A 12,624-nucleotide genomic window follows, 5' to 3' on the forward strand; every position below is an offset into this window, starting at 1 on the left:
TATTTTTAGTAGACACAGGGTCTCACCATGTTGCCCAGGATGGTCTCAAATTCCTGAGCTCAAGCAATCTGCCCACCTTGGCCTCCCAAAATGCTGGGTTTACAGGCGTGAGCCACCATGCCCAGCCTCACTTTCTCACTTTACAGTAAAGTTGACAAGTCCATTGAACTTAAAGATTTAGTAACTATTTACTAATGTTAAACTCAAAAGGGTGCTAAGTGTTTTATTCTTATCTCCTGTCATACTGGATTTCAGATATCTTTTTTAACCTCAAGTTATCTGGAAATAAAATAGATTCGAATGATAGGATCTGATGTAAGGCTGTCATTATAAGCTAAATAAACATGACATACTCCCTGTGTACTACGTCTGGGAATGTTCTTTGACACTACAGTCTTAAAAATTATAATTTGTAACTTTCATTAAAGATCTACCCTAGATATGAGAGAGATAAATGTAGTAATTTAATGGAATCACAAAACATCTTATTAAACAAAATCTTGGCCAGGCACAATGGCTCAAGCTTGTAATCACAGCACTTTGGGAGGCTGAGGTGGGCAGATCACCTGAGGTCAGGAGTTCGAGACCAGCCTGGCCAACATGGTGAAACCCTGTCTCTACTAAAATTATAAAAATTAGCCAGGCATGGTGGCAGGCGCCTGTAATCCCAGCTACTCAGGCTGAGGCAGGAGAATCGCTTGAACCTGGGAGATGGAGGCTGCAGTGAGCCAAGATCACATCACTATACTCCAGCCTGGGTGACGGAGTGAGACTCTGTCTCAAAAAAAAAAAAAAAAATCTGTGTCATCCACTTTTCTGTAAGTCCTGGAAATATATGGACAAAAAGGCATGGTCTCTGCCCTCAGTGAGCTTACAGTGCAGTAGAGGGACAGTCACCCAACAGTTTGACCAGGTACCTTGAGAACAGAGGAAAGATTACCTAAATTTATGTTGGCAAGGTACTCAGACTTCATAGTGCTTGCACTGAGTCTTTGAAGGAACAGGCATTTGTAAGGTAACAGAAGGATAAAGGAGGCTGGCTCAGTAGGGACCGGATCTAGAACAGGACTTCTGTGACTTACTAAGCACTTTGGGTTTAATTTCAGGAGTGAGTAGGAATTCTGAAAGAATTTTGAAAAGGAGGGTAAAATAGATTTATATTTTTGGATAATTACTTTGTATTATTGGGGATAACGGCAGCATCATAGAGACTGGATTGGAAGATAATGAAGATCCAGTTAAAGAGGTATAATGCAGTAGTCCAGGGGAAAGATGATGAAGACATGAACTAAGGCAGCAATAGCAGAAATAACGTGAGATGGAGAAAGGAAACAGCAGATTCTGCATCAGCACTTGGCAGTTTGGAAGGACATGTAATTGTCATCTGGTATGTGAGGATTCCCCTCCAATAAGTGTTACAAAGCTTGCTGGTTAGGAAGCCATCTTTAGCAGAGAATATTACCTATATAGGGTTACTTATTTTTCCCTGGGCACCTGTGAATATGTAGTGCTTGATATTTGTAATTTTTAAAAAAATTCTATGGAATATAAAATATAAAATCAAATCTGGATTTTATTTATAAAGAAGGTTTGCCAGTTGAACCTTGCGTCAAGATTTCCCATCGTTTCTGCAAAACTTATCGTTGGGTTTCGTTTTCCAGATTCTCCGGGCCCAAAGCCGAAGTGCAAGTGGAAGGAAGATCTCTGAAAACAGCTATTCTCTAGATGACCTGGAAATAGGCCCAGGTAAGCAGAGAGTTCCATGTGGATGAGGTCCTTTAGGAAGTACTCACTAGTAGTAACATCTTTTGGACTCGAAGCCAATGCTTTTAAAGGAAGAGTGGCACAAATTAAAAGGAAGTCTGCCTATTAGATGCATGCCATTCTCAAATCTCATTGCTCTCGATAAATAGCTTTTTTTTTTTTTTTTTTTTTTGAGCTGGAAGGTGACGTGCTCCCAAAGTGCTGGGATTACAAGCATGAGCCGTCATGCCTGGCCACTTTTTTTTATATTTTTAATCCACCCTTGTTAGTGGTAACCTATGGTAACCAAAGGATACTTTGAGGAACTATAAGTAAAGTGCTACGATCAGTTTTGGCTCCAGTCATTTGGGGTTTGAGGGCTTCAGTAGATGGGCTGTGTCCCCTATCAGGTTTGGTTACCCTGTATTACCAGCGATAACATAACACTTTGAGAGTGGAATTATGTTTTAAAGGGGACATATACAGGCACCTCACAAAAGAAAAAATTAGTAAAAACAGGAAAAGCATCAGCTACCTAGTCATCAAATAAATGCAAATTAAAAAGCATTGAGATCTCTTCTTTTTTCATGTTAAATTAGCCAGAATTTTAAAATACGGGCCCAGGCATGATGGCTCAGACCTGTAATCTCAGCACTTAGGGAGGCTGAGACAGGAGGACCACTTAAATCCAGGAGTTTGAGACAAGCCTGGGCAACATAGACCTATCTCTACAGAAAAAAAAAAAAAAAAAAAAAAAAGCCCAGTGTGGTGGTGCATCCTTGATGTCACTACTACTTGGGAAACTGAGGTGGATGGATCATTTGAGCCCAAGACTTCAAAGCTGCAGTGAGCTATGATCGTGCCACTGCCCCGAACTCTAGCCTGGGTGACAGAGTGAGACCCTGTCTCAAAAAAATAAATAAAACATGCAATGCTCAATTATGGTAAGGTTCTTTTAATGCTAAGAAAGTGAGTGAATATTACTTTATAAATGACAATTATATTCCTGATTTTCTTCTTCGTGCTTTTAATAGAAGATATTGGCCCTTAGATAACAATAACCCAAAATTTAGAATTTTGAAATTATTTGAATCACTTTTATCTTCTGATAAAACATGTTAGCCAGTCACAGTGGTTTACACCTATAATTGCAGTGCTTTGGGAGGCTGAGGCTGGAGGATATCTTGAGCTCAGGAGTTCAAGGCTGCAGTGAGCTATGATCGTGCGCCACTGCACTTCAGCCTGGGTGATCGGGTGAGACCCCATCTCAGAAATAAAATAAAACATGTTATTTGGATGCTTCCAGGTCAATTGTCATCTTCTACATTTGACTCGGAGAAAAATGAGAGTAGGCGAAATCTGGAACTTCCTCGCCTCTCAGAAACCTCTATAAAGGATCGAATGGCTAAGTACCAGGCAGCTGTGTCCAAACAAAGCAGCTCAACCAGCTATACAGTATGTGTTCTGCATCGTTCATTCATTCATTCATTCCATCTTCCAGCAGACGGTCACTGAGTACTGGAATTAGGAAATGTCACCAGACCCTTACATCTGAGCCCTGGTCCCCTAGCTGTTCTCTTTTCACACGAACCCTACCCTCGCTGGATTTGCAGCTCTTACCATGGTCTAATCCTGACTTTGCTTTCTTTGTCCTGGTTCCCACCCCACGCACTTTTTTTGTGATGTTACCAGTGAGTATCATTGAGAGTTTCCCTGGCTCTTCTACTTAATCTTTGTGTTGTTGTTAAAGAAGTAGTATTTTATTAGTTTTAATATAACTCTTATTTTATCTTGGTTGTTGAGGGAAGAAGGAAGAAGACTGGAGAGCTTATTTTGGCTTTGAGGGAAGAAAGAAGAAGACTGGAGAGAAATATCAGCTGCGTTCATTAATGAGGGTTTTTTGTTTTTTGTGATTTTTTACTGAGATATAACTCACATAATATAAAATCACCATTTTAAAGTATGCGATTTTGTGATATTTAGCATATTCACAAGGTTGTACAACCATTACCACTGTTTAATTCCAGAACCTTTCCATCACCCTGAAAAGAAACTTCATACCTGTGTAGTCACTCCCAACTCCCCCTGCTCTCATCCCCTGGCTACCACTTATCTACTTCCTGTCTTTATGTATCTGCCTATTTTGGAAATTTCATGTGAAGGAGTCATACAGTAGATCGTCTACTTAATCTTTAATCTTTACGACGTACTGTTTTCCTAAAGAAGTAGAATAGTACATAAGAAAAAGGGAGAGCCGGGCGCGGTGGCTCACGCTTGTAATCCCAGCACTTTGGGAGGCCGAGGCGGGCGGATCACGAGGTCAGGAGATCGAGACCACGGTGAAACCCCGTCTCTACTAAAAATACAAAAAATTAGCCGGGCGTGGTGGCGGGCGCCTGTAGTCCCAGCTACTCGGAGAGGCTGAGGCAGGAGAATGGCGTGAACCCGGGAGGCGGAGCTTGCAGTGAGCCGAGATTGCGCCACTGCACTCCAGCCTGGGCGACAGAGCGAGACTCCGTCTCAAAAAAAAAAAAAAAAAAAAAAAAAAAAAGAAAAAGGGAGAAATCACAAGAAGGTGACGTGCTCAGTAAGCATGAAAATTTTGATATTCAGCTGGGTGTGGTGGCTCATGCCTGTAATCCCAGCACTTTGGGAGGCCGAGGTGGGCAGATTGCCTGAGGTCAGGAGTTCGAGACCAGCTTGGCTAACATGGTGAAACCCCATCTCTACTAAAAATACAAAAATTAGCCAGCATGGTGGCAGGCGCCTGTAATCCCAGCTACTTGGGAGGCTGAGGCAGGAGAATCACTTGAACCTAGGAGATGGAGGTTACAGTGAGCTGAGATCACACCACTGCACTCCAGCCTGGGTGACAGGGTGAGACTCCATCTCAAAAAAAAAAAAAAGTTACCTTTCAAATGCCATTTATTTACATATATATGTATACACACACATAGATACAAATGTACACACACATATTTTTGTATCCTTCAAGCATTTGTTCTAAGTTTTCAAATTACAAATGATTAATCTCTTGATGTCCTAATTGTCTAACAAAATAAAAAAGAATAGTATTGAATTTTATTTGTTGTTAGGCAGATTGAAATTGGTGCATATTGGAAACCATGAGTATTCTGGGAGTTAAGCCTTCTCTTCCCCACATTATTAAGTATACATTCTCTAATAGTATTTGGTGGACTAATTCTCTGGGCAATGAATAATTTCATCTTGGTTTTTTAACTGTAATTTTAACAACTTTATGTTTTAAGAAGAGATGATGTGTGTAAATCAGTTAGCAAAGTGGAGTATCACAGGCTGATTATGCACCGTGAATGTGAAAAGCGAGCAAATTTAGACTTCCCTTAGAAGGCAGGTCAGGAGATACAGCAAATTGGGATCTGTGAAGCTGAACTTCCTCTTGTTACCAGATTTTACTGCTTCTCAGTGCCCTCCTGCTGTAAACATTCCCACCAGGTGACTCCCTATGTGGGGAAACCTGTTGAGTAACTTTTTTTTTTTTTAACTCCTAACCATTTCTGCATTATAGTTCTCCTGCTCTGGAGATTTTGAGTTGAAAAGTCTTCGGGAATTCTTGTAAAAAGTACATTTTGTCTCATCCCCAAAGAATTTCCCAGGCCCCTTACAGAATATGGTTGTAACAAGGCACATACATATTCTCTGGCAGCAGTTCTGGAGGTGGGGCTTCGAGATGGGGTCAAGAATGAGTGGTTGGGCTATATAATGTTCTGCAGTGCTAGCTGCCAGCTCCTCCTCATAGATGCACCTCCAGAGCTGTGGGCCATAATCTAGAATACCATCCCTAGGTGACTAAGTCGTACTTACATTCCTTTCATTGACCTGGTGGCCATAAATTGTTTCTTCCCATGCCTAAAGTTCACAGAGAACAGAAAAGTACTAGATTACTACATTACTAGCAGACTAATGATAGGAAATGTCTATAGTCATCAACCTCTATGTTTATTTTATTTTATTTTATTTTATTATTTTGAGATGGAGTTTCACTCTTGTTCCCCAGGCTGGAGTGCAGTGGCGTGATCTCGGCTCACTGCAACCTCTGCCTCCCGGATTCAAGTGATTCTCCTGCCTCAGCCTCCCAAGTAACTGGGATTACAAACATGCGCCACCACACCTGTCTAATTTTTTGTATTTTTAGTAGAGACGGGATTTCACCATGTTCGCCAGGCTGGTCTTGAATTCCTGGCCTCAGGTGATCCACCCACCTCGGACTCCCAAAGTGCTGGGATTACAGGCGTGAGCCACCACACGCAGGTTCTATGTTGATTTTAGATGTAATGGATGAGTTAATTGTAATATTCGCCCTAGCATCCTTTGCAAGGAAAAAAATGCAATTATGCTTATTCCTTATGACAATAAAATGCATGTTCTTTTATGTTGAGGCTCTGTTATGAGAAGTAAAATAAATTATGTCTTTAGTACAATGTATGAATTGTATATGGAAAAACATGTTTTTGAAAGTCCCACCAAAAAGGTTGCTTTATGGTATCATTAAATATAATTTCAGTTTTTATACGTATACATCATCCCTGTCTCTCTTTCCAGGCCGGGCATTTATATATGTATGGTCAGTATATTTTCTATTATTGGCACTTGGCATCTCCTTTCCCCTGCTCCAGAATGGTCTTTTCTGATAAAACTCACAAGCTTTGCATTACCACAAGCTCTGCTGCTAGAAGAGTGAATCACAAGAATGTTGTATGCTCGGGGTGTTCTGTGTGCCTGTGTTGATGTGTCTGTATTCTAATGAGCAATCCAGTTTTACACTAGCATACAGATATTTAACTCTGAGGTATGTGTCCACAAAGCTGCTTTTGTCATTTCACTAGTCAATGGGTTTTGCTTGTGAGAGTTAGGGGGTTGATTTGACCAGAGGCTTCTTAGAAGAATTTTTTAACATTCCAAGTTTATCTAATAGATGTACTATGAAGAGAATAGAATGATGGGACTTTAAAAAATTTTTTACAGTTATTTTTATTTTGTAGAATGAGTTGAAAGCCAGTGGTGGCGAAATCAAAATTCATAAAATGGAGCAAAAGGAGAACGTGCCTCCAGGTCCTGAGGTCTGCATCACCCATCAGGAAGGAGAAAAGGTAGGTTGAAAAGTCTGATGTCCAGTTGCCAAGGAAGCATGTGTTCTAAATTAGATGCTTGAAATTAGAAACAACTCTAACTCTAGGCTGTAGAGTGTCTGGGAATTTGGTAACAGCTGCCAGGACAGATTGCCATTTTTGCAGGTCACATAATTTCAGTTGAGTAGCTCTGCAACTTATAGCTGACCAAATAATGAGCCTTCATTGAAAAATTATTTTGCTCAGCAGATGCTCAGAAGGCAAAGAGCTGAAGTGATTTTTTAAAATCTATTTGGAGGCTGGGCACAGTGGCTCACGCCTGTAATGTCAGCACTTTGGGAGAGTGAGGCAGGTGGATCACCTGAGGTCAGGAGTTTGAGACCAGCCTAGCCCACAGGGTGAAACCCCATCTCTACTAAAAATATAAAAATTAGCTGGGTGTGGGGGTGCATGCCTGTAATCCCAGCTACTCGGGAGGCTGTGGCCAGAGAATCACTTGAACCCAGGAGGTGGAGGTTGCAGTGAGCTGAGTGCACTGCACTCCAGCCTGGGCGACAGAGCAAGACTCTGTCTCAAAAATAAATAAATAAAAATCTATTCGGGCCGAGTGTGGTGGCTCACGCCTGTAATCCCAGCACTTCGGGAGGCCAAGGCAGGCAGATCACCTGAGGTCGAAAGTTTGAGACAAGCCTGACCAACATGGAGAAACCCCATCTCTACTAAAAATACAAAAAATTAGCCGGGCATGGTGGTGCCTGCCTGTAATCCCAGATACTCGGGAGGCTGAGACAGTTGAATCGCTTGAACCCAGGAGGCGGAGGTTGCAGTGGGCCGAGGTCACACCACTACACTCCAGCCTAAGCAACAAGAGTGAAACTCCATCTCAAAGAAAAAAAAAAATCTATTTGGGAGAGCATAGATTCAGGGCAACTTGATTCCATGCTGCTGGGAAGAATAATTTACAAAAATAAAATAAAAATATATTTGATTAGAGATTATCTTCAGATACTCATATATTCTTAATTTAAGTATACATTTAACACATTTTTGTGCAAGAAAATCTTACTCTTTCACTCATATTATTTTGAAAGGCAGTCACTATACTAAGTAAGCATAGGAAATAAAAAGCTTAAAAACTTATTGACAAACCATTCCATGTGGTCTTTATGTGCAAGGAAACAGAGTAGAAGAGAGATTAATAAGAGGTCAGCTATCATAAAAATGTATGATAGGTGCTGTGAGGCTGTGAGAGGGGTATACAGGACCACAGAAGCTCAGAGTAAAGACATTTAACCTGACTTCCTCAAGAAGGTGCTGTCTGAGCTGAGTCTTGAAGAATGTGTGGAAGTAGGCCAAGTGAATGAGGGGAAGGTTGAGTTAGAAATAGAAGGGTATTCCAGGCAGATACAACAGAGATTTGGAAACCAGAGATGATGGCTTACTGAAGAATTACAGGGATTGTTTGTTTGTTTGGAGATGGAGTCTCGCTCTGTCACCGAGGCTGGAGTGCAGTGGCGTGATCTCGGCTCACTACAACCTCCATCTCCCAGGTTCAAGCAATTCTCCTGCCTCAGCCTCCCGAGTAACTGGGATTCTGGGTACGTGCCACCATACCTGGCTAAGTTTTTGTATTTTTAGTAGAGATGGGGTTTCGCCATGTTGGCCAGGCTGGTCTTGAACTCCTGACCTCATGTGATCCACCTGCCTTGGCCTCCCAAGTGAGGGATTACAGCTGTGAGCCACCATGCTTGGCCAGAATTACAGGTTTGCTGACTTGGCTGGAGCATGAGGTACACATAGGCAGCAGTGAGAGACAGGTGGAAGGAGAGGGCTAGGGTAAGGCCTGGAAAATCTTTATGTCACCCTTAAGGGTTTGGATGTAGTGGTGCAGCAGGGGAAAGCCACTGAAAGATTTTAAGCAAATCATATTTGTGTGTTATGTATTAATCATTAGATGAATGGCTTAATTGAAATAAGTAACAATATTTATGTCAGGGGAATTATTATGTTCTCTACCATTGCCCATTGCCCAATTCTTTTAGTCTTTCAGTCAATATGAGAATTGAATGTTAAATGAGATGAGGAGAAAGGGTTTTCAAATCTATTACAGTGATTTAATCTTAGGAGAAAAGCCATTGCTTCTGTTACACGTATTGACACCCTTCACGCCGTTCTTCCAAAAGACATAGAGATCATTAAATGGATTAAGAGCAACAGTTCTCAAACTTAGTTGGAATTTGTGTTTTTTTAATTTTTTTTAGAGACGAGGTCTTGCTCTGTTACCCAGGCTACAGTGCAGTAGTGTGATCATAGCTCACTGTAGCCTCCAACTCTTGGGCTCAAGTGATCTTCCTGCCTCAGCCTCCCAAGTGGCTGGGACTACAGGTGTGTGCCACCACATCTGGCTAATTTATTTTTATCTTTATTTTTTATAGAGATAGGGTCTCGCTGTAATTCTCAGAATGGTCTCAAACTTCTGGCTTCAAGCGATCCCCTCAGCCTCAGCCTCCCAAAGTGCTGGAACTACAGGTGTGAACCACTGCACCCTGTCTCAAACTTATTTGACTACAACAGACTTTACAAAGTAGGATGGTATATTGTCAGAATACTAACAGGAACTCATGAGATACACTACACTCTTGGATCAAAGCAGACCCACAGAAAAATGGTCTCAGACTGATGGCTACAAAATTTGATTCAAAGACCAGAATAGAAAAAAATATTAGAATAGTTTATTTTGTGAAAACATCACAAATGTATGTTGGAATAACAAGACAAAATACTTGGCAGTCACGTGTTGCATGGTCATATAATCCCCCATAAATTGCAAACATCCTTGCAACAGTGGACTGAGGCATTAGCCCATGAGGCACATGCCATGTATTAAGTGAGTTATCTTGTTAAACTGTCTTGTTTTCTCATCTTTTAAATGGGAGATTATTTCTTAAGAATAACTGACTAAATATTTTTGAAGTTTTTCTTATATACTGTCAAAAAAAAATTTTTTTAAGAGAAAAATATTCCCAGCGTTGAAATATCCCCATCTTTATCCCAGGAGCGTAGTTTGGGAAACAGTCATTTGGGAAATAATGCTTGAATCATCCCTGTATCTAAATTCATGTTTCCTTCTTCATTGTCTTCATGTTGATTTGAAGCTGGAACTCTGAACTGAACTGGAAGATTAGAACATTTTAATTATAGCCTAAAAGGACATTAGTGTGACTGTGAATCATGAAGTGGGTGGGGAAGAAAGGAGATAAAGACAATACATATTCTTCAAGCACATGCTGCAGGTTTACAAACCCTCAGCTGCGTTAAAATTCGCAATATTTTTCAGACCCTTCGCTATCCTTTTGGCTGTTTGCCTAGCTTTTGTTAACCAATACCTAAGTGTTATTTGAACTTCAGCTTGTTAAAAAAAAAAAAGGACATGTGCCTGGCGAGGTGGCTCACGCCTGTAATCCTAGCACTTTGGGAGGCCAAGGTGGGCAGATTACCTGAGGTCAGGAGTCTGAGACCATCTTGGCCAACATGGTGAAACCCTGCTCTACTAAAAATACAAAAATTAGCTGGGTGTGGTGATGGGCACCTGTAATCCCAGCTACTCGGGAGGCTGAGGCAGGAGAATCACTTGAACCCAGGAGGCAGAGGTTGCAGTGAGCTGAGATCACACCATTGGATTCCAGCCTTGCAACAGAGCAAGACTCCATTAAAAAAAAAAAAAAAACAAAGATTACCTCACAGGTTCAAGGTGCCCAAATTAAAGGTGAGAAAGAACATCCTAGGATGGAGGTACCTACTAATTCTCAAGAACTGAAGAGCTTTTTGTAGGCATGCACAACTTTCAGAAAATTTATTTCATATCATTAGACAAAATAGTGCATTTGTAAGGCGATTAGTTGAATACCTGGCACATAGTAAACACCCAGTAAATGCTGGCTGTAATTATACCGGTTTATTTTATGCCATGTTAGAATTCCTGTAATGAAGAGAGTAGTGGAAAAAATAACCATGCTGAAATTCAGGTGCAGTCAGCCAGCAACTTAATCTTCATTGTAAATCTATTCAGTTTGTCAGACATCCTGATATAAACACTCAGCATTGCTCATAAAATCCATGGCATCTGAATAAAAGGAAATTATGTGAAGAGTGCACATTGGGTCACCTGTTGACTCTTCATGATTTTGGATGTGGAGTAAGATACCAGGAAGGCATGGGGGCCAGTAGAAAGGAGGGAGAGCTCTAATAGAGAGTTCTTTTATTTAAATTTGATGGCTTTTGAGAAAATGATATATACACCTATACGTAAGATCTGCCATCTTTTTAAACATTGCCATTTTGAGACTGGGATTAAAAGGGAAACTGTCCTCAAAGATAATACTGAGGTTAGTTTTAGGTAAATTTGTTTTATAACTATCAAAAGGTCTTCTATATAGGCAAGCTCGTTTCAGCAGGTTGTAGTTGGTTGGGAAATAAGAATTAGGAAAATTTAAAAATAAGAATAGTTCCTATATTTAAATACTTTATCTTTCCTTGGAGTGGGTTATGGTTATATGGTGAGGAGCTTTGCTCTCCTTGATAGAGGGCTTTGTTTTGCTTTGTGTTTTGAGAGCACAAAAATATGGTTTAGAAGTTGTTTTATAAAGGGAGATGATGCACACTTTTGGCAGTTGAGTGCAGTCTGTTTCTCGGGTTACTCTGTAATTGAGAGGCATGTTAATATCCTCATAAAAGACATTTTGCTGCCTCTTGTTCAAATGCTCAGCTGTTCTGGTGCCCGTTATTTCCCCCAGGCAGCCAGTGACTGACTGGAGTCAGCAGGTTTTTATGGCATTAACAGCAGTTTGCTCTTTTATTTTTAATATGACTCTTAATCCCCCTCAACCTTTTTTTTTGTGTGTGTGTGTGTAGATTTCTGCAAATGAGAATAGCCTGGCAGTCCGTTCCACCCCTGCTGAAGATGACTCCCGTAAGCATTCTTTCTTAGATCTGGAGGATGAGGTTCTTGTTTTCTATCTGTATTTGGTTCAGGGGTGTTCCCATTACTGTCAGTGCTGAGAAAATAACATACGAAATCTTCCACTTGCATTTAAGGGCTGATGCTTGAATATCCTTTACACACTTCATGGCTTAAGGAGAAGTTAAATTCAATTAAATATAGTTAACTTGGGACAAACTGAATACTTGTAATGCTTTTCTCATTGAATTTATCCTACTTTTTGCACCAAACCCTTTCAGAGTTAAAGCTATATAAACTAATTTTGAAGTTTCATTTTAACAGAAGTTTGGCCAATACGGATTTTATTCATTTATAATGTTATTCATAAATACCTATTCTTTAGTGAATAAGGATTTGAATAATCTGTTAAAGATACATATTTTTTCCCTGTTTATCTAAATGTATATTATAGTCAGCCTCCTAGCCAGGTTCTAGGGATTTTCCTGCTGACAGTGAATTTTGTCACCTTTCATCTCCTATTTTGGAGTCATTTTGAGCCTCCCTTTTCCCAAAGACAAAAATGTTTTGTTTTTTACCTATGTCCAGTTTTGATTCTGATTTTCAGTATAACTTTTTATTTTCGTTTTTTAGAGACAGGGTCTTGTTCTGTTGCCCAGGCTGGAGTGCAGTGGTGTGATCATAACTCACTGCAGCCTCAAACTCCTGGGCTCGCCGGGCGCGGTGGCTCACGCTTGTAATCCCAGCACTTTGGGAGGCCGAGGCGGGCGGATCACGAGGTCAGGAGATCGAGACCACGGTGAAACCCCGTCTCTA

The 12,624-nt window shown here is 40.7% G+C and overlaps 1 protein-coding gene across 8 annotated transcripts in view; it reads left to right on the forward strand.

The window, feature by feature from the left end:
* LIMA1 (LIM domain and actin binding 1) overlaps positions 1–12,624 on the forward strand; it is a 104,872-nt gene that overhangs the window by 75,727 nt on the left and 16,521 nt on the right. For all 8 annotated transcript variants that reach the window (XM_032143829.2, XM_032143830.2, XM_032143831.2 and 5 more), the window contains 4 exons: positions 1,662–1,746; positions 3,050–3,198; positions 6,765–6,872; positions 11,763–11,820. In XM_032143829.2, coding sequence (XP_031999720.1) covers positions 1,662–1,746; positions 3,050–3,198; positions 6,765–6,872; positions 11,763–11,820 — 400 coding nt within the window. The remainder of the gene's footprint in view (positions 1–1,661; positions 1,747–3,049; positions 3,199–6,764; positions 6,873–11,762; positions 11,821–12,624) is intronic.

The sequence above is a fragment of the Hylobates moloch genome, unplaced genomic scaffold (genome assembly GCF_009828535.3).
Source record: "Hylobates moloch isolate HMO894 unplaced genomic scaffold, HMol_V3 SCAFFOLD_22, whole genome shotgun sequence".
Taxonomy (NCBI): domain Eukaryota; kingdom Metazoa; phylum Chordata; class Mammalia; order Primates; family Hylobatidae; genus Hylobates; species Hylobates moloch.